Source organism: Numida meleagris, chromosome 6 (assembly GCF_002078875.1).
Source record: "Numida meleagris isolate 19003 breed g44 Domestic line chromosome 6, NumMel1.0, whole genome shotgun sequence".
In the NCBI taxonomy this organism is placed as follows: Eukaryota; Metazoa; Chordata; class Aves; order Galliformes; family Numididae; genus Numida; species Numida meleagris.
Window position 1 is genome coordinate 15,502,383 of NC_034414.1, and position 22,066 is coordinate 15,524,448.

The following is a 22,066-nucleotide window of genomic DNA, read 5'->3' on the forward strand; positions in this document are numbered from 1 at the left end:
TGTTGCCGCTGTTCTTTGCTCTCAGGGCCATCTCCCTACCCTTTTCCCCTTTCCCCTTTTCCCGGGACGTGGGCCCTTGGGTCCCCCGTCCCCTTTGTCACGGAATCGGGCCTAACGCCCGTAAACCGTTGACATAATGTCACAAGAGTCTTCAAGATCTTGAGGGCATGATTTCAGAGCAGGAGGTGACAGATACACAGGATGGACAGAGAATGTGGAGGACCAGATGACATTCACATAATCTTTATTTATGTCTGCACCCATATTGAATCCCTGTCTTTCACACTCACCAGTAGAGGACAGAGGGAGGGTAATGAAACCTGCTGCTCCTTCAGAGATATACAGAAATCTCTGCTCAGTGGAGCACTGTTTTATCTCACATACGTAGATGTAAGTGAAACTAGAGCATTTGCCACTCCAGCATGATAGCATCTTGGGAACTCCTCCAGCATGGATGAGTTTCATCAGACTATTGCATTATGGAGTAATGAAAGATGCAAATCACATAGCTTTCTACCTTTCATTTCTTGCTTGCATATTGATACTTAGTTAACAGCTTTTTGCTATTGATAAGCCCACCACAGATCTGTTTCAACTGCCTGCAGACCTTGTATCACTTCAGTCCATTCAAGTTCCACCAGTTTGTTTAGCAATTGCCTCTTTATTTGGTATGTTGCTGGGGCTGGCCAAATGCTAAGGGATGGGAAGATATTAAGAAAATCAAATACATTATCTGGTGAGTAGCACAACAGAATGTATGACCCATACTGTCAAATAGCTTCCATCAGCCCAACTTAAGCACATCTGTGCAGCTGGATTTTTTCTCGGTCAAAGTACTATTAAAGCTCCTGTTTACAGATGGAAGAAATATTTAGGGAAAATAGTTTCTAAGTTAAGAGAAGTTAGCTAAACCAAACACTGCATAAGAAGACATGGCAGAAACATCACACACAAGCAAGACAATTTACTCATGAGCTGATGTCATGCTTGATAGTAATATTTTCTGGAGATAGAATTTATAGGAAATCAGTTCAAAAGGCAATCTTAGCTACTAACAGGAACAAAACTAGATGTTAAATAGTGGCATGGGATATATTGAAGGACTTGATCTGTGCTGTTAAACAAGAGTCACTACACACAAGGTTGCCAAGGCTTAGTGGCTTTCCCTTTGTAACTTGGACAGTAAATCCTATCATACCCCAGCTACAATGAAACTGCCCCCTTAAAAAATCAGTACAAAGGGCACTCTCAGAGATATTTAACAACAACGATCAGTTTTTTTGGGAACAGATTCTATTCATTTTGGAAGAAAACAGTGTTTAGAATATCCATGAAATTAGGAAAGGATGAGTGGATGTGGCAACCACACACACTCAGAACAGCATTTGTTTAATACTTAGCAAGTTCCTTCATTCAAGCATTTATTTTGCTATCTTCATTATCTAGAAAAACAAGAATTGGCCAAAACTTATTAGCACTATTTCAAACACAAGTCAGCAGCTCAGGGGAAGGACAACCTTACAGAATAAAGCTTTGCTCCCATAAACAGACGCTCCTACCACTATCCATATCCCTTCCATGCACATTGAAGACAGGCTCAAGAGAGGAACTCACAAGAACTTAAAAATCTCTCTGGTATTTCATGAGAGTAAGAAAACAACAATGCATATTGCACTGCACTAAACAAAGTGTAAATTCAATATAGACTAATGAAACTGTATTTCAGCCCTCTACAGATAGGTTTATTCAGAATTCTCACTCTTGTGAGAGCCCACCTTGGTCTCAGATGGGACCTGCACATAAAAAGGACATAGACCTGTTGGAGTGGGTCCAAAGGAGGCAGCTAGGATGATCACAGGGCTGGAGTACCTCTCCTATGAAGACAGGCTGAGAGAGCTGGCATTGTTTAGTCTAGAGAAGAGAATATTCCAGGGAAACCTTACAGAAGCTTTTAAGTACCTAAAGGGGGCCTACTGAAAAAATGGGAAGGGACTCTATCAGGAAGTGTCATGATAGGAAAAGGGATAATGGCTGTAATCTGAAGAGGGCACCATTGAGATTGGGTATAAGGGAGAAACTGTTTACTCAGAGAGGCACTGGAACTGGATTCCCAGAGAAGCTGTGTATGCCTCATCCCTGGAAGCATTCAAGGTCAGGCTGGTTGGGGCTCTGAGCAACCCAATCCAGTGAGTGGCAATCCTGACCACGGCAGGGGGTGTTGGAACTAGGTGATCTTTCAGGTCACCTCCAACTCAAGCCATTTTGTGATTCTATGATTCTATACAGTAGCTATACATCAGATCTAAGGGAACCCACAAAAGCGAAGAAAGTGAAGTATAATAGAGGTCATGCTGAATAGACAGAGTAGTCAAAGATAGTGACAGAGAAACAGCGTTAAGCAATGGTACAAAATTAACTCAAGTTTCCCAGCTCTCCCATGCAAAGAGTTCCTAAAACAAATGGATTCCATTCTATTATCTAATTTGATCCATCAAGTACAATCAAGCACTGAAGGGTATTAGATTCAGAGTATTTTGCTGCATGTGTTTAGGTGGAGCAAGATGCCCTAATATCTGCATCTCTCCAAAAAGATGCAAATCTAGAGCTGACTGAGTAGATTCCCTCTAGCTGCAGCAAGTACAAATGATCCTGAGAGACTGTGTGAAAAAGATTAGAGAGGGCCAATAAACCATCTTGCAGTACTAAGGACGAACTGACAGATCCTGATCTGATCCTGACATGTGTGAAATAAGGTGATGAACAGACTTTTTACTATGGAATCACCAGCTCAGTAAATGAAACCTCAGCTTCACTTCACTCCAAGGTCTGATGGACCTCATTGTGAAGTACAGGACTTGAGCAGCGATGCCACCTCAGTCTTCATCTCAAGAGGACCAAAAATATACACTAACACCAATTACAACAAGCCCTCTCTACTGTAAAGTCAATCCAGCTTTGACTGGCATCAAATAACATTTGATAAAATGCACTAGCTATACGGCTCAAGCCTCTGTTAAATTATGGACAGCTGGAACCTTATTAATCTTTGATTTCACAGCAATCTCCTTATGTTGGCACCTTTACTTCCTGACATCTCAATCTTTGGAGAGCTAATGATTGGCAAAATAAACATTGCCAAGTCTAAAGGACTTCATTTCCAATTTAAACCAAAATCAACTTGTCTCTTCACAGTCTTTCCTGCCTACAATTAAAATTCTGCCCAGGACTTCACATCATCAATCCCACTAAAGCAGATGTTAAGAAGAGATAGCTACCAAAGCTAAGTAGACAACAATTCAAGGGTACACTGCAAAGACATCTTCACAAATGTCTCCCTCCTCTCTGAAGAGTTCAAGGAAATCCACACAACCACTAACCCTTCCCTTCTCATAGGTCTCATCCTCCAAAAAGATAGGTTAAAAGCATAGTCACAAACCATCTAGCAACTCCTCAGAGCTACCTCCAACTGACTGACTCCAACAACATTCACATCTCCTACATCAAGTGGACAATGAAATACATCCTGTTGAAATACAGGATACTGTAACATGCTTTGGAATAGCACCAGCACCTTAAAACAGCAAGCACTGCAACAGCATAGCAGCTTAATACTTACACTCAGCAGGAGGCACTTGTTTTCTTTGATGGCACCTATGCAGCCCACGAAGCCAATGATCATGACAAAAGTTCCCGTGACAATCAGTAGATTGGCAGCTGACAGTGATGGGAAAGATGAAGAGAGGGTGGCAAAGTTCCCTTGAGTAACTGCCAGCCAGATGCCCACTCCAAGGATTCCACAGCCTCCCAACTGGAAAAACAAAGAGAAAAAGAAGCTCAGTTACTGTACCAAAGTAATCCCAGATATTAATCCATATCAATACAGCAGTGAATCAATACAGCAGTGGCTCCGGTGGAGTAAACCAAGCAGCCATGCCTAAGAATGGTCTTTGGTTACAGCACTTTCAGTCTGAAGTAGACAAAGCAGACAAAGGAGAAGGGAAAACATTTTATAGAGAGGAAATTTATCAGTAAGATAATACACTCAAAAAATGGCCCAGATTTCCTAAACCTAAGCCCCAGCTTCAAATATCAAGTCTCTCCAGTGAAAAAACAAACTGACTTAAAGAGAAACTGCCAATGTCTCAGATATTAAAGGAGTTGAAACAATCCACACCCCATTTAGATACCTTAATACCAAGAGAGCAGCCCAGAATGGCTGAAACAGTTTGGATTCCCTGTTCTTCCCATCCCAATACTGCAACTCCCATCCCTGGCACTTGCCATAAGCAAATCTTGCTACAGGATCCCCTGATAGGATGCTGTCATGGTTTTATGATTTTTGGTTATCGGTATTCCACATCATAACATCATGTAGTGTATGTACCTGGTTCTCAGAAGAGAAGAACTACTACATTCCCCAGAGGACTTTGCAACCCTGTTACCATTTTCCGGTCAGAGGGAAAGATAAAAAACTCGCACATCACGAGACCTGTCCCTCTCTCTTCTCTGCCCGTCTCTCGTCCCGGCAGCATCTCGCTCCGCAGCCATCTCACCGTCGGCATTAGAGTAAGGCCTACCTTAATTTTGGACGCTCTCTCTCATTTTATTGGATTTATTAACTTAAATTGTAATTATATTGTATTATAGTGTGTTATTTTGCATTCCGGTATCTTATTTAGTAAATTAGTTTGTTTCTCCTCAGATCATTGCTGCTGTTTTGCCCTCAGGCCCATCTCCCTACCCTTTTTCCCTTTTCCCTTTCCCAGCGCATGGGGTCCCCCGCCCCATTAGTCATGGAACTGGGCCGAACCTGCCCATAAACCGTTGACAGACGCCTAGCACCTCTACTTCATCTCTAGCCAAGACCAAGCCTCCTTTGGGTATTTAGAGCGTAAAGGGGCCAGAGAAGAAGAGAGGGTTCTCCTATAACATTACAAAATCATTTGATGCTTACTGGTAATGTGGCCACTGGTTTGGTAATTCAATCCTCAGAGGAGGACTTCGCTGGTTTAGGAAAAGTTTTAAAGGGGAGCAGTAGTACAGGCATTTCCTGCACGTAAGCAAGGAGAAGGGAGTATGGCAGCACAGGCAGAGTCACCACCACAAAAACATCAAATTTCCAATTATTATATACACAAGGAACTTTTAAAAATGCAAACAATTATAAGCCTGCTGCTTATAACTGAGATAAAGTCTGCACAATTGTAACAAACTGAGTAAAGCTGAGCAATTAAATAGAATTAAACCAAAGGGGATTTTGCATTATTATACAGTCACACAGCAGCGCATCACTTACGTTTCTTTCTTTCCTATTCTCCCTTTAAAATAACCAATTTTTATTGAGTTTTATAATTGCACTTTATTATCCAAATCAATTAAAGGCTAGGAAGAAAATTGTGTTCATAGAGTAGTAAGCCACACATAGGAGCATATCAATTAAATGTCTGCATAAAGTGGATGAACATAAGGCAACTCCTGAACCAGAAGAGGAAAAAGACAGAGCTAATCCTGGGGCAGAGCTAAGCCTCTGAAATGAAACAGAGAAGAGAAACCCAAAAGCCAAAGCAATTTCTTAGTACTAATTGCTAAGGTTGCCTCTGCGTGATACTGAATTCCCCCTCAGTAAGAGACAAGAATGGTGGCTCACACCCCAGTTGCAAACAAGACTGTTTCGTTCAGACCTAAGAAGCAAAACTGTGTCTCACTGCAATGTACCTCAGCTGCATCGACCTGCACACCTCCACTGAGAGAAGCCAGACCAAGACACGTGGACTCACATCATCTCATTAAGTTGTCTTTTCATGTACGTGCATCCCATATCGCTACATTAAAGCTGTTCCAAAGTAACCTCCACAAGCACCAAAGAGGGACAATACCTGCAACGACCACATGCACTGAAGCACCTTCTGTCAGTGCCCACTTACGTAACGTGATATTTACAATGGTCTAAAATGACTAACTAGGAGACAGGAGTAGGAAAAATACAAAAAGAAGATAACCCATAGAAAATTGTTTGGAGTACCTGAGGACATATCAAAAGTTATCACCATGGGACAAGGAAAAAATGGAAAAAAGAAGATATAAATTCTCTAAAAAGGGACTAAAGCCCTGATGGTCTACTGGACAGTAGAATAGTATCTATCAGGCAGAGGCCCAAGCTAAAACCAAAATAATCAGAGCGCTGAAATTCACACATGAACATGACAGTGAGTGTACTTTTGCCTCCACCCACAGCCCATTCAAAGTCCTGCCTCAACATCAGCCTCCAAGGCACGGGCACAGCAAGGACACACAAATGGTCCAATCAGAACTAATGAGTGCAGAAGCCCAGCAGCAGCATCCACTTGTGCTACACTTAGCTATTAACTTCAGTTCTTTGTTGCAAAGTAATTCAGTGGCACCAATTAAAGGCAGCTTATTTCATCCCTTTTCATGTTCTCTGCATTGCCACATGCTTCAAGTGATACGGGTGCTTACAACTCCTGTTTCTGTGTTGGGATGTGGTTCAAGACATGCTTGCTGTTCCTCCGTTGCCCATTAGGTTCTTTATGACGTACAATACACAACACCAGAGATTACATTTCCCTTAGGACATTTGATTCCAGCACCATCTCCTTCCACAGTCATTCTTGGCTGCAAAAAACAGGGCAGCCACTTGTGGTACAAAACTTCACAAAACCAGATGTTTGATTTAAAACACTGCAATTGTGGCAGTCCCATTTACATCAGGGCTAAATATTTTAGGTCAGTTTGTCAGCAGGAGCATCTCACTATACTGTCCCTCATTCAGAGGTACTCTAATATATATCAGGCTCTCTATCAGCTCATTATCTTCCTGTTTTTGAAGAGGGAACGTACTTTTTCCTTACGTCGATTAACCAAAATCTAACAAGTACAGTGGGATCCTTTGAGCATTAAATCATCTGGCTCTACTAGATTTCACAAAGCGGTTCTTAGACAACAGCAACACACAGCTGAGGGTTGCTGCATCTTACTCCAGCCCTGTTCCTTCTCCCACACCAGAATGTCTTCTTGGGTCCTTGAATACAGTCACTGAGCTGCCATACAACTTCCTGGGAAATTGAGGCTGCCCTTGATGTTGGTATACACTGCTCTTTCCACGAAGAGCTGAACCACACCTGTAAGTCTCTGGCCAAAGAACACAGTAACACTCAAGCATCTGGTTAAGGAAACGAATAAGGGAACTCAAGATCGACCAAGAAATCCACACGAATCTTTCCAATGAGAGCAGAATATTTTCTGGTTCCAAACATCCAAACTGCTCCCTTCCCCTCCTGCTTCTCCTATTCTGAACTGAAGCATAACTCCAGGTTCCAATTCCAGGGATCAGAGGAATCGTGTTTATTTATGCAAGGTATCTCAAACAGAAGAGAACTGTTGTAATCGATTCCGTGCTGCCTGATTTGGGTTCTTCATCTTTGTCTCTAAGCAGCTGTTAAGCTACGGATAATTTTGCTTAGTTACTTATGATGTTCCTTTTCCTCCACTTTTTCTTCCTCTCCTCCATCTCCCAATCCTTGTTGGTATCAAACAGGCAGAAGAAGAGTGATGAGATGACAAGTCTTGACAGCTTTCAGGATTTGCTGAGATACAAAATTAAGCAAAAATAAAACCAGGGCTACTCCTGAATATCCGGGATCTTCTTTGCAAGAAATAGCAAGCTGTCATGTTTAGAAGAGACACTAACTGTTGAAACAAATAGATTAGTGATAAGACTACAGCTTGAAGCTGGCAACCAAGTACAACTCTGTATTGGCTCCACATGGAGACTTGCAAGGCTGATTCAAAAAGAATAATTAAAAAAAAAGAAGAAAAAAATCCCCAAAGATGTCAGGCTACTGACAACAACATTTTTTAATCCGTTGTGAAATGTTTAACATGTTTTTTGCCTAATTGTTCATGATATTCCACTCTTGTGAGCAAGGCAACTCTGAATGAAACAGTATGCAGCACCTTTTAATAATTTTTTTTTCCAATAAATGTTGTATTTTCTTGTAAAATCTTTTATTCTAGTGTCCAAACACTGGGTCACTAGAAGGGATTGTTTCATAGCCCTAAGACTTAAGAGATTTGAATTACGCTTGCGCTCCAGGACAGACTGTGGTGTAAATGTGGAAGAGGCTAGCCAATGTGCCAGTGCCTCAATTCTAAAGTACAGAGTACAAAAACATAAACAGTGGGTTCTTAGCAAGCCCTGGACTTTGCAATCGGCTGTGGAAGGAGAGGTTCATTCTGCTCAAGACAAATTGCTCACAGGCATTTAAATAGCAGAGCCAAGCAGTAAAGCTGGTGGCTCACCCTAAAAGCAGAGATTCAGTCCATTTCTCCCTCCCTAAGAGACACAGCCACGTGTGAGTTCACTCTCTTGGCAGAAAAGCTGCTTGCAAAATTAGATCCTCCAAATTGTTCTAATGGGCTACAAAATAAATTATTCAGGCTTCATAGCATACACTTAAAATTGATCTTACACTATTGTAAACAAAGTAATCCCAAACAGCCCCAGATATACGCATGCTGTTAGAGAAAATAATTCTGAAGTTACAGCTACACACTTAAAATACAGCAGGAGAAATTGCCTCATTGTTCATGATAATGGAGTTGGTGTCCTTAAGTGTTTTTTATATTGGTTTTGTTACGCAAAAAATGCATCTAATCAAGGCTTCTCATACTGTGACTGATTAGGATCTACTCATCATACTTCCCTTTTAGATAAAAACTATTCCTCATATATTAAAAAAATCCACTGATAACAGGACTCCAGTGGAAGCATGACCAGTTGTTTTACAGTTACAATAATTCACTTAGAAGGATTTTTCTCTCCCAGTCTCCACAAATTTAAACTAAAATGGCTTTCTCAATCCCACTTGCTATGCAGTTATTCTCATACAAATGGTCTCCCCCCTCCTTTAACTATGGAGTAAGAGCGTACAATGAAAAAATCAACATCAAAGTATTAATAGCAGTGATGTGAACATTACCCGGCAAATGCTCTTGTAATGTAAGGCGTACTTAAATAACTGTTTCTTTTAGCTAGATACATATGTCAGGTGGAAATGTAATATGTACGTACATTGACAGGATGCAATGAATCCAGGATCCTACATGCACAAAGCAGAAGCTCACGTGCTACTGCAGGGACTGCGGCTTTCTCTACAAGCGCACACAGACAACTTCTTGCTGTAGCTGCTGCCTGTCTTGGTGGAGGATCTGGGAACCAGACTGCCAGCCACTTCTAGAAAGCACCTTCAAGCCAGCACGGTGCAGCCTTCAGACTACCAAATAACCTTCTGGACACACATCTGTATCACAGCACTACATACTGAACTTGCAGCCAGTGTCCCATCACTGGGATGGGCTCTTTAGCAGAGCTTACCTGACATTTACCAGCAGCATCACCACAGTGTAGCACACACTGCAATTCTCTTGCTAGTCAGAGGTCTGAAATTTAACAAAAGTAAGAGGCAAGGATGTTGTAAAAGTTCATCCCTTTGTGCCTTGGATTTTGAAAAGTCAAATGGAGTACTAAATGAGGAACTGAAGCACTTTCTACTTTTATTATAATTAGACTTTAGAGCTCTGCACTGCAGACCCAAACAATATGTGCAAGCCTCACCTAGAGTGGCCATGATCTGAGCTACATCATTTTAGCAACAATTTTAAAAAGAACTAGCAAAAAAACCACGACCCGTCAGTTAGTGGGGACAACATTCCTAGGAGTGAAAAGACTGAAACAGAAGCAATCCCTAAAATCCAGTATTGGATGGGAAAGGAGAATAGAGAAAGATTATTTATTTTTCTTGAGATTAAAGCAGGCAGAGTTCATTTTGCCCACGGGTTTAACATCAATTAAAATAATTTGTAAGAAAACAATAAATTGTATTTCGGAATTCGCTGCCACAAAAAAAAGAGATTATACAAATTCAAGGAGGGCAAAGTGCACTGGTTTTATTGAAAATGACATCTTGAACGCAAACCTTGCAGATGAAGAACTTAAACTGTAAATTGAAGCAGTTGAGAAAAGTAATCTTATATTCTCTTCTCTCAGCATCCCAAAATGGCCATGACCCAAAGCAGGGAACTTGGCTAGATGAAACTTAGTCGACATTATGGGCATCTGTAAGTTCTCCTTACCTCACTCTTTTCCCCTCTCTAATTTTAGTGCTCACTTAGAATTTAAACTTGAAGGTTTTTTCGCTTGCTTGGCATCAGCCTATTTTCAGAGACAAGTTTATAGAGAGGGCCACCAATGAAAGAGTTAATTCCCTGTTTCTCCTTACCCACATCACACTCTCACTTTTTTTTTTTTTTTTAAATCAATGAGAGCATAGCTTATTCAAACCAAAATGAAGAGATCTGCCGTGCAATTAGCTACAAGGTCAAAAATCTTTCTCTCCCTCAGATCCACTGTAGAGGCTATATTCCTCTTCCAGCAGGGATAGCGACAATAGTCATGGGTCTAAGCTGCAGGATTACCCTACAAGTTTCAGTGTTGGTGCAATCAGCAGCTAAACTACAAGCAACACAGTACTTAAGCCATGGAACATTAAAAAAAAAGAAAAAAAAAAGAAAAAAGAAGGATAAAGTTATTTCACTGCATTTTGAACCTGAGTAAAGATACCTCCAGTTTCCTGCTTCACACAAATGCATTCCCTTCTCTTATCATTGCCTTCTGCTCTTGCACCATGGCCCAGGTTGTCAGTAGTGTTTATGGAATTTGGACAGCCACCAGCAAATTCTCAGCTGTCATCACTCTAGAGCACTTCAGCTGTCTCATAATTTGCATCAAACAATCAATGAGAGCTGGGCTTACAAAGCCGCTAGATCATTGTAAAAAGTCTCCCCGATTTCCCACTACTGAGATTAAGCAGCCTATTAAAACTTGGGTGAATGAAAACCCGTATCTTCCACCTCGTACACCACGCACAAGCCTCTGCACCCTGACTGCCAGGCTAGCTCCTGAGGAGGTCTTTTCAGAGCAGCACAAGAGTAAAAAAGTCACTAGTCTATTCAGTCTTGGGATAGACCTGAAAAGTCTACTGAAGCTTGGGATTTCAACAGCAGGCCTCATCATGAGGTTTGTACAGAAGGAAAACAAAAAACAAAAAACCACACAACAAGAAGCCTGCAGTCTGCAAATCCCTTCTGTAGAGGAGAACTCAGGAAATAATTTCCTCGTCTACTTCAGATGGGCTCTCAGCCGCGTTACTTCTCAGACAGACACGTCTGGTCTCAGCTCGGATGAGCGCCAGATCCACCTAGCAGACAGACATTATTCCACAGAAATTACACATCACAAATGGATGCTGCTCTACTCTCAGACTCAACACTTTCTTGATAAGAACATCTACGCTCTGCAGTATATTAACTTCAGCCAAAATTTTATTTTGTTCTGGTGTCATTTTACTCCACTCTCGAACTTGTCACTAATATCTTCATGACTTTGAGGAAGATGTTTTAAAAGAGTGTATCTGAGTAAAGCACAAAGTATTTCAAATGTCAATCTCTTCAGCTTTGCAGATAAGCAGTGCACAGCAATTAAAAATTAAAAGCTCTATGAATCTAGTTGTTAGGCTTAGCCTCTACATTTCTGCATTTTGCTTAGGAAAGAGATTTTAAGGTTCAAATACAAAAATGTCATCTTGCAATATAGGTCATTATGTATGTGCCCAGCAGCCAAAATCTTCTAAGAGTTGTATATTTCTGCTCTTCTCTAGTGTCAGCCAGCATGGCTGATACCTCAGTGCCCTGATCAGCAGCAGCCAAAGGCCTGGCCTCATTGTTGCACAAGACATTTTCTTACAAGCTGATTCACATGCTGTCTGCCTCTCTGTTACAAGCTGCTGTCTAGTCAGTGGCACAACACAGCGTATAGAGCTCAAAATGATTTTAAAGCTCACATGATGCGTTGTCCTGGGGTTCATACCCTCATTGCTTTCTTTCTCGCCATTGTCACAGGTTTGAAGATACACACTTCAGGAGCTCATGTTATAAATAAGATTTGTTTCAGGATTTTCCATCCAGTGTGTAAGACTGACAAATAGCAAGAGTGCTTTTATCAAGCCTAAAAATTCTACAGACTTTGGAGTTTATGGGAAAAGAAATATCATAAGAAAGGCATTTGTTTTCATAGTGTCAATAATGGAAACATAAAAAGTTGGGTTTTTTCAGTTATCCTGCAGAGGAAAGAGCCTCAAGAGCTTAAGCCTTAAGAAATTCATTATCCTTCCCCAGTTGAGTTCCACCACTAAATTAGTTGTATGGGGCCGCAAAGTAAATTTGGGGCCAACTGAAGTTGTCAAATGACATAATATCATACTGACACCCTGCTAATGGAAAAGTGAATAAAAAACCTTTCAGTTAATCCCTGCTGTTTTATGAGCTGTATTCTCCTAAGCACTTTCTCCTCTAAATCGTAGTTATCTATCAACTACCATTACAAAAGAACAGAACTGGAACATTTATGAGTTAACACATCCAATGTAAAAACTGTATTTTCCTTTTACATGTTCAAAATTCATTGAAACACTTAAATATACTCAATGGCAACCTTATCAAGCAAAGCATTTAAGCACGCGCTTAACCGCCACTAACTTTAATTAGTCTCAACTGTAGTGCATTCAGTCATCCCGCGTTGCAAAGTCATATCACTGAGGATGCAAAAACTTGCAGAAATATAACAGGTGAGGATGACCTATTCATGCAGCAGTGCTGATAAAAAGATCACAGAATCCCTAAAAACAGTGCTTACCAATGTTTCCATAATTTGGCAACTTGCCTAAACTCTAATTCAAATTGAAGCATTATGAGTTGTACGCTGAGTTAAATGAGAGCACAGAGAAAATGTACAAGTTAGAAGAGGAAAAGGAATGGCTACGCGACAATAAAAAGAGTATATCTCTTTGCAGGTTCGAGTTTTAATCGCTGCCAAAGGAAAAGCGTTAAAGCTTTTTCATCTGCTCCTCAAATGTCATTTCTAAATGCACCTGGGATGACTGTAATGAAATCGATACAGTCCTAAAGAGGAATATATGCATCAGGTCTAGAATCAGAATGAATAAAATGAAGTTAAAGCTTTCAAAAAGAAGCAGAAATGGAAGAAAGCCGGATGTGCTCTGCAATCTCAGTTCTGTGGCCTCTGTAAAACAATACTTATTTTTTAACAACTTCAGAGCATAAACTGGGAAACAACCAGATCTGGAGGTCTAGATTCAATTTTTGTCACTTGTCACAAACATGTTACTAAATACTGAAAACAAAAGAAGCAAATGGTGAAATTTGGTCTTTTACATAATGTAAAAACTGAGATTTCTAGAAAGGAAAGAGAATCTACAGAGAATTTTACCCAAACCATCTGATGAGTTGCCAAGAGAAACTAAGAATAACGAGGACCAAATAATGACTCCAGAAGCCACAGCTCAGTTCTTTGGTTTACCACAAATTTCCTGCACAAGAAATAATACAGATTATTTGTGTCTGTAGCATTATTGTCTCTCTTACAGACATTGAAAAGGTTTGGACTGAGATGTATAGAAATAATGAGATGACAGGGGTCATACAAAACCAAACACAAATAAAGAGATTTCTTAAATAATACAAAGCCAAAAGAGGCATTATTTCTATTTTGTATTACTCAAGATGTTTTTAAAACATGTACTAACAGGCACAGTCTGCAGCAAAATGGAAGTAAAAATATTTTTCTGTTGGATGTATAATCTATCTGTAGAAGTATGCAGATAGCACAGGGCTGGTTACTATAGAAACCCCTATAGTGCATATAGATACATACTATAGTTGGAATGCAAAATTAGTTGTGTATCTAAAAGAGAAAATTGCTGATACTGGGGGAAAGAAAGAGCTAAAGCTGATATTCTTCCTCACAAAAGCTTCCAAGAAATAAAGAGTCTTGACTGCATAAGCCTATATCTGATTAAAAAATACTCTGAATAAAGGGTCTCCCATGATGCACACCGGCAGAAGCTAATCTTAGTTCTGAAAGTTGAAGCAGATCAGGAAAACAGTCCCTGGTTTATGCGCTGAAATGGGGGGAGGCTTGAGGATGTTGCTTTTACTCGTGTTTGACTCTTTACATCCCAAGGCCAGTTTTAAGAGCATCCTTTCCGCAGATCCCAAATTGTGCTGATCTAATTTCACTGTGATAATGGCTAATTTTCCTGATGGAGACCTTTTCAAAGAGAAATTGGTTTCCTTGGTCTACGCAATCAAGTAGGTCTTCTTCCCCTGAAGATTACAGCTATTCCATACTCTCCCCTCCCATTTGTACTTCTGATGTTCACTCATTTGCTCAGCAGCTGGTGGCACTAGAATGACACCGATACAAGGATACTTAGGGTTGTGGCCAATAATGCTCTGAAGTCTGTCAGATGGCAGGCAGAGGGCCAGAGGTACAGGTTAGTGGAAACGCCTGGAACAGCGCACTTCATTCCTTTGGTCCCATCACAGATGTGCCTGAAACCTGACCTGCCTTGAAAAAGTAATACCCTGAATCCTTTCAAAGACAAATATGCTGGACTGCAGACAGTCCCTCACATGGCCAGCTTGCTCCTTGAGCAGCTCAAGTCCTGCTCAGGAAGAATATTAGGAAAAAATTCTGAGAAGGAGTGGTGAGGTAATGGAACAGGCTTCCCAGGGAGGTGGTGGAGTCATCAGGCCTGGAAGTGTTCAAGAACTGTGGAAATGTGGCACTGAGGGACATGGTGGTGATGGGTTGATGGCTGGACTAGATAATCTTAGAGGTCTTTTCCAACCTTAATGGTTCTGTAAATTGAGTCTTCTCCAGCAGGCACAGGAAGGTTTCAGGAAGCAGTAGGACTTTCACACAATATCCCAGCTCCTAAAAGCTAGGAAGCACTGTGACAGACTCCAGCATAACTCTCATATCGGAATGAGGCACAAAAAACTTGTCACTGATATTTACTAACAGGCTTCTAAAGATTCATGGTAGTGGTAAAGCTAAAGAGACTTCCACAGTGCAGGATAATAACATTCTACAGCATCAATCAACGAAAGCAACGTAAAGGGGGAGCTTAGTATTTGGAATAAAATGAACTACGTAACATCTGGAATACTAGGTGAAGGTATTAAGGCCTCACATACAAAAGAAAATTGTGCAGTGAAGGACCGGTTCAGATCACTCCGATGCTATTCTTTCTTCTCCTTTTCCCTCTATGTGGCCTACCCATTGCCAACCATTGCCATGTTTTGCTGTGAAAACCCCATTACTCTCTGGGATGGAATTTCACCTTTTGACTGCTCTAAGAGCTCACTGGCAAAATGAATGCACACAGTCTCTATATTCTTTCCTGTATTAAAAAAGCAAAACCACCCCAACCAGGGCACCCAAGATATAAATATAGCTCCATGTTGGACAGCCAAGCATACCAGCAGTAGCAACGCTAATGCAATTTGAAATGCATTATGACCCAGTAAGACCTTCCTTTACTGAGGTTTAGCTATTTACTGAGACAGGGAGAATGATCAAATTTGTGCACCACCACGAGCTTTTAATGAAAAGTCTTTTTGAAATAGTCCCATCAATAAATAGTTCACATGGCCTTAGGAAGGGTTTCTGCCACTTTTAGGATCGATGCCCTAATCAATAACAGAGTTGTGAGCAATAATCACACCCAAATGATAAGCAGCCTCACTTCACAAAGCTCATCTGCTTTCACTGAATGCCATCAGAAAGCCAAGGAAAAAGTGTTCCAAATCTTTTATGGATTCTTTTAAATGGATTGTTAATAATATTTGTACAGGCAAACAAAGTATTAACTACCATCACAATTGCCTAACAATGCCATGTAAGCAGTCCCTTGTAACAAAACCAGCATTACGCCCAGAATAGCATCTCTCACTGCAATAGTCCAAATATCTCGTCAAGACAACTATTCTAATTGGGTGGGAGTACAAGAGAAAGCAAAGATTATTCCCTTGTTTTATGTTAGCAATTTTTAATGATTGTTTATTTATATTAGGCTTTGCTATGCAATAGCACATCTGAGACTTTTCTGCACTCTTACTGGTGCTATTTATATACAATTGTCGTATCCCAAGCCACTTCCAAGCACGGGCAGCACGCCATCAGTAATGAATGCCACCTCAAATAATCTTTTTTTCTGCACTAGTTATCCCCAAAGGAAACACTACAGTCTTCTCTTATCACCAACTAACTATCTGCTATGGAAGGATTTCAGCTGTTTTGGAATAAACACATTTAAACAGATCTCTGATCAGCAATGCCACTGGAACATACAGAAAGGAGAGCCCACAGCATCCCTTGCCTTCATATTTTATTTGGCTTTATCTGTTTTGGGGAATCCACTGAAGTGAGCACAAAGATTACGAAGTAAAAATAAGTATAAACCACTCTCACTGGGACTGTATAAACAACAAGCGTGCACCGCAGGCTACCTAACAGTGCCCTTCTAGTCTTATAAATAGCATTGTCAGCATCTGAACTGCTGAAGACTTCTGGAATAAATCCCTCCTCCCTTTGTCACATGCTACAGGATACAACACAGAAAGACTGCGAATATTTCTTTTAACTTCAGATCTGTGCAACTAACTTTTGGATGTCTAAGGTGGCCTGCATATGACTGATGTCACTTTAGATGTCAAAGCTATTAGTAGTGTCTAAAGATCAATGTACCTTAGTCTAAGCCCATCTTTATCAGCACCATTAGTGGCACTGATAGGAACTCCCCTGACCACACCCACAGCCCAGAAAGGACCAGACATCTGTAAAGGTCACTGCAGCCTAGGGCAGCCCCACCTCTGATCAATGCAGAGATGGCAGGGGAGATCAACAGCAAATCCCTCTGCTGCCCTGCTTCCTAAAAGACAGATCTGAGATAATTCTCACTGCAAATGACAGGTCATGAAATTTCATGATCCTCCCTCAGGTGATTTGGTAATTAACTCATCTACTCTTATTAATTAAAATTACATATTGCTTTTTTTTCTACCTTATGGTAAGATCATGCTATCGTATAGCTATTAAAGCCCCATGAGTGTGCAAATACACACAGAGCATGAGGAATCAAATCCTCCCAGTTTAGCAAATGGAAAGCATTCCACTGTACACGTTCTTGCACTGCCCGTCACACGTGTTGCTTGGCAGCTCTTAATAAAGGAGGATGACTGACACGAATTTATAGCTTATTACTTTGCCCCCTCACGTTATAAATTCATGAAACAGTTGTAGTTTATTGCATTTTTATGTGTGTCAATTTTATTTACATACTCTCTCTTGCCATTAGAGGGGAAAAAAGCTTTTGGGTTTCTGGAGATTCTCAATCACGCTGTGCTGGGGCCCGAAATGGGATGGAAACAAAGACTTCTGGTTCATCTAAAAATAAACCGCCACCTCAAACTCTTTCTCAGCACAACCTTCCATCATAAAGCACTGCTACATAAATACAGCTTTATAAATTATGTATCTTAAGTCTTCGTGTGCTCACAGCAGTTTACCAATAAACGTTTGGTGATACCTTCTAAAAAAAAAAACAGTCATAAAATCATTGCCAGTGATGATAAATGATTACAGCTTAATAACAGTCAAGCTGACAAAGCTGAAATGTCCACAGGGTGTACTGCAATTCAAATGCCACAGGTGGAAAAATAAAAAGCTTTCAAATATAAATGTTACAGCCTTCAGCAGAGAGGAAAACTAGAGAAAGGTTTTATGACACCAGGCTGCGTACAAACTCTAGGATGTCCCCCAAAACAAAATGGCAGAAATTCAGTGCAAATTTAATAGGCAAGGAAGTAAACCTGCTTCAGGACAGAGACAGCAGCAATGTGTCTGTGGTTGGCGGGAGAGCACTGACGAGAAAATAAAATTATAGAGAGATGTGGGATAAGAAAAGGCAGTAAAATGCTGAAAAGCATAACTTTATTCAAACAAGAAGAGGATATCTTGGATACTAAACTCTATTCTTGAGTTAACTAGAACTTCAGAGTCTATGGATTGGAAGGAAGAAGGGGTCAACAAGACTCTTATTCGAAGTTCAGGCTAAAAACAGTATTTGTGAATCAAGGGAAAAATCTTTTTAAATATCTCATCATCAGGCCACTTACAGTCTGCAGCTGTACTGTAAAGAACCTGCTTATAATTAATGACCCTTAGCCACTTAAAGCTAAATGACTGATTTCAAATTGCGAACGAGCAGCTGAGTAATGAGAGAATGTCTCAAGATGATTTCAGCAATCTCCATACCAATTCTGATAACCGTTTAACAGGCAAAACACAACCAAAGGGACAGAAAGCTCTTGTTGGAGCTTTGCTTTAACAGCTTGCCTTCAAACAACACAGTGAATACATAAGAGCCATCACTTCAGTATTTTTTCTGGCATTTCAGTCCAGCAGGTTCTCTCGCTCCACCAATGGCAGGTAAGCTTTCTTTATCGAATGACAGCAATGCTTGTTGCTTAATCTAGAATGAGGAGATCTTACCTGGCATGTGGCACATCTCAAGAACCATGCTACCACAATGGACTTTTCCCAGGAAAACAGCAAAAAAATTATCTAATTTTCAGTCCAGCTCCTCCCTTTCCCACATCTCTCTAGGAGTGTGTATGGCCATTGCGATGTTTGTTCACAAAAGAAAAGGACAGGTATGGAAGAAAGTACTGCAAGACGCAAAAAATAAGTAGGATGAATGAGAGTTTTCAAATAAAACTGGAAAGATAAAGGAGAGAAACACAAAGAAAAATCCTTTGAGTAAATAGCCTACTCTGTTTAGTTCCAGTGATCTGGATGAAGATTCCCTCACCATCCTTCTCCTTCCATCCTGAGATATGCAATCTCAGCAATTTTTGCTATTTTACAGGAAGCCTGCATTCATCCCTACACTGAAAACTTGCCGTGTTCACTGAACCAAAACCCCCTCCTGCTCAATGACTGATTTGCTTATGGAGGGAGAATGAAGCTCAAAGAAACCATTTGCACGCACTTGGTAGAGAAAACGGGCAGAAAGGTATCTCCAGCCCAAGGGACAGAAAGCTGCCGGATTATGTAAAGACACCTGATGCTAGAAAACATTTCCCACTTACTCTCAGGAGGCTTTTGCCATCCAAGCTATCTGATGCTATGGATTCAATGATATGCTATCTGGAAATCATCCTTCAAATTTTTTGGACAGCCTCCAAAAAACAGACCTGCCAGTAGTCTTCCTATCTACTTCAGCCACACCACAACTATGGGAGAAGCATTATCTCTACAAAGCAGCTGACGTGTTGCCACTCTCTCCCAGGGTCAGGGGTGTTACTTTGAGACAGATAATATGCGAGATGCATGGTCTCGCTTTTCAGCCAGTACCTCTCTTTCCATCCCTAAAAACCTCCCTCAGATGCCACCAGCATCACCTATACCCTGTGCAGCTGTTCCATGCTGGACCTTGACCCACGATGGAGCAGGAAACAAAGCTGTAAGTGCCACTGTAGAGGCATATGAATTTGCTCAAGTAAGTCTGCAATTTGACAGAACATCTGTCTTACTGGTTCAAAATTCCAGTGAATAAACTGTGTTCAGGAAGGAGATAACAAACTAACAAAGAAAATACAGATCTGGAAGCAGAAAAAACTTGGAGGAAAGCTCCTGAGAAAGCCTTCCTTTCACTGCAGTAGCATGGGGAAAGCTGATGAAAATATGATGTCACCACACTCCTTTATTTTAAGGGAGAACGCGGCTGTTGGCAAGCTGCTGTCTGGGTAATTGCTTCCTCCTTGGTCCGGTGAATCTGAGATTTGTTGTCAGCCTTCCAGGGGCAGGGAAAAGCTCATCTATCTCTTCCATTTTATCAGGATGAAATGGCCACGGGATTTGCTCAGTTGCGCAGCATTAGAGTGAATGATTACAAAGAAGTGCTAAAGCACCACCAAGACACGCGGTGCTGCCAGGGCTGTGCATTACTCCTCTCTGACAAAAACTAGTTCTTAAAAGAATAATTATCCTAAGTTGTAATTTTTAATAGCTGTGGGTGGTGCAACCAGCTAAAACTAGGTTCTGAAATACTAGCTTCTTAAATAAATACTCCTGTCAGGACCTCCAAGTGATCAAAGCATGACACCATTTCCAGAGAGCTCAATGTGGTATTGAAGTCAGCTCTCTTCAGGCCTTCTATGTAAAACGTCATCCTGCTCTCACGAGCCCACTAAAAGCACAGTCAGGCTTACCTTGACAGCTTTGTACACAGAATTATGGGTGTTCAGCATGCCTGCACAGACTCACACATTAGAATAGGCAGAGTAGAAGAGATTTTAGAGAGAAAGAGGCAACAGCTTGCCATGCAGTGAAATCTCCTTCTTCAGGAGTCACCTCCCCAGGCAGCACTCCTGTTAAAAAAGGTTCGCATTTGGGAGAGAGCCGATTCTGTCACGTTTACTTTCACTTAATAGACAAGTTCAGTGGAGCCTTGCAGGTGGTACAATATTTTTCAGACTGAAGTGGAAAAAGCACTGGCTTAGGAAGGAATCCTACAGCTTTGTTTTACTCTAAATACATTCAAAATCAAGGCCTTCCCCTTTAAATCAATGCAATCCAGGACAAAGCGCACAGTGAGTCTGCAAGGGCTGCGAGTAGCTAGGAATGTCCCCAAACCCCCATGATGCCAGTGACACAACAGCACTTGGCACTTAGCGTATTGAATGTACTTCAGGGCTTTCAACAAGTAAAACTTTCAACTTCCCTTGCTCTTAAATTGGCAAAACAAGCATACTGTTCCCTTAAAGCCAGCCAGAAATGGGAAATTAACTCTGACAAGGGGGGACAAGAGGCTCACGGTGAAAATTCCCCTACCTCCTACCCAAGAGCGGCTCTTGGAAAGCCAGGCTTATTACAAACACAATTGACTCACAATGAAACTTTGCTATAGGGCAAGAAAACCAAAGGCAGAAAAATAATTTCTCTCTGCACAGCATCTGCTTGCTGACTTTATTGCCGTTGCCAACTCAAACTGCTGAATTAAATAGTGGCAATATTTGTACGGGCAGGAGAAACACTCAGCATCACTAAGTGAGAAACTGTGTTCCTCTCTTTCTGCATCCATTTCTGTCTTTTGCAGAACGAACCCTCCAAAGTTCTGCCAGGAAAAGAGTCAACTTTTCTCAAGGTGCCTCAAAGCACACACACAACAGCTCTGCACACAGGCTCAGGCAGAAGAATTTCAACATGGGGTTAAGCAGGTGCCAAACACTTTGTGCAAAACTCAGCTGGTACCTTCTCCAAACTGATGGCCACAGGGAAGCAGGAGGCTGCCTAGCTCTGCGGTTGGAGCACTGACCAGAGACTGCTCATTGCCTCTCGGTTATTATACGGTTATTATCCCTGAGCTGCTTTGGAGACATTACAAGAGCGTTCCACCGCATCCTGTGCAGTGCTCAGCCCCAATCATTACGTTGTACCTCTGCAAACGTTCACTACAGTCTGTTACTGATGGCACTGGCTCATTCTTGGGTGCCAGAATGGCTTACCACCACCTGTCCCACAGCAAACAGATTGATGCAAGGGCAGCCAAAGTCCTTCTGGCATTGACTGGGGAAAAACATCAGCCAGGCAACAGATAGAGGGAGTCTGCAGCAATTCCAGCCTCATCTGACCCATGTGAGGCACTTCAACAAGTTTCACTCCATGAAGGCAATTTCTATATGATGCCGGATGGGCACAGCGAGGGGGACGAACCACTGAAGCGTAACACACTGCACCAGGCATGTCATCTACCTTGATGAAGTAGAGATTATTATACAAGAGTGTTATTCACAGCTGCATTCCACACAGGCTTCCCTGGATGTTACATGTGCCCTCCTCCCTCAGGTCCCCTCTGCTACCTGTGGTCTCTGCTGTCTGTGCTGTAAGAGGTAAACCTGCAGCTGGGCAGACCAGGTGAGAAAAAAGTAAAGTAGTCTAAGTCTGTCCCTGCAATGCAAATCACAAAGAGTAGCGGCCCATGCAATATAAGGAAGCTATGCAAACATGCACAAACCTTTCCTTACATGACATACTTTCCCCTTCACCTGAGATGTAGGGAGC

General features: G+C 41.3%; 1 protein-coding gene across 14 annotated transcripts in view; it reads right to left on the minus strand.

The window, feature by feature from the left end:
• The window catches only part of TSPAN4 (tetraspanin 4), a 406,942-nt gene that overhangs the window by 70,250 nt on the left and 314,626 nt on the right, over positions 1-22,066 (minus strand). For all 14 annotated transcript variants that reach the window (XM_021402766.1, XM_021402776.1, XM_021402775.1 and 11 more), the window contains one exon: positions 3,617-3,808. In XM_021402766.1, coding sequence (XP_021258441.1) covers positions 3,617-3,808 — 192 coding nt within the window. The remainder of the gene's footprint in view (positions 1-3,616; positions 3,809-22,066) is intronic.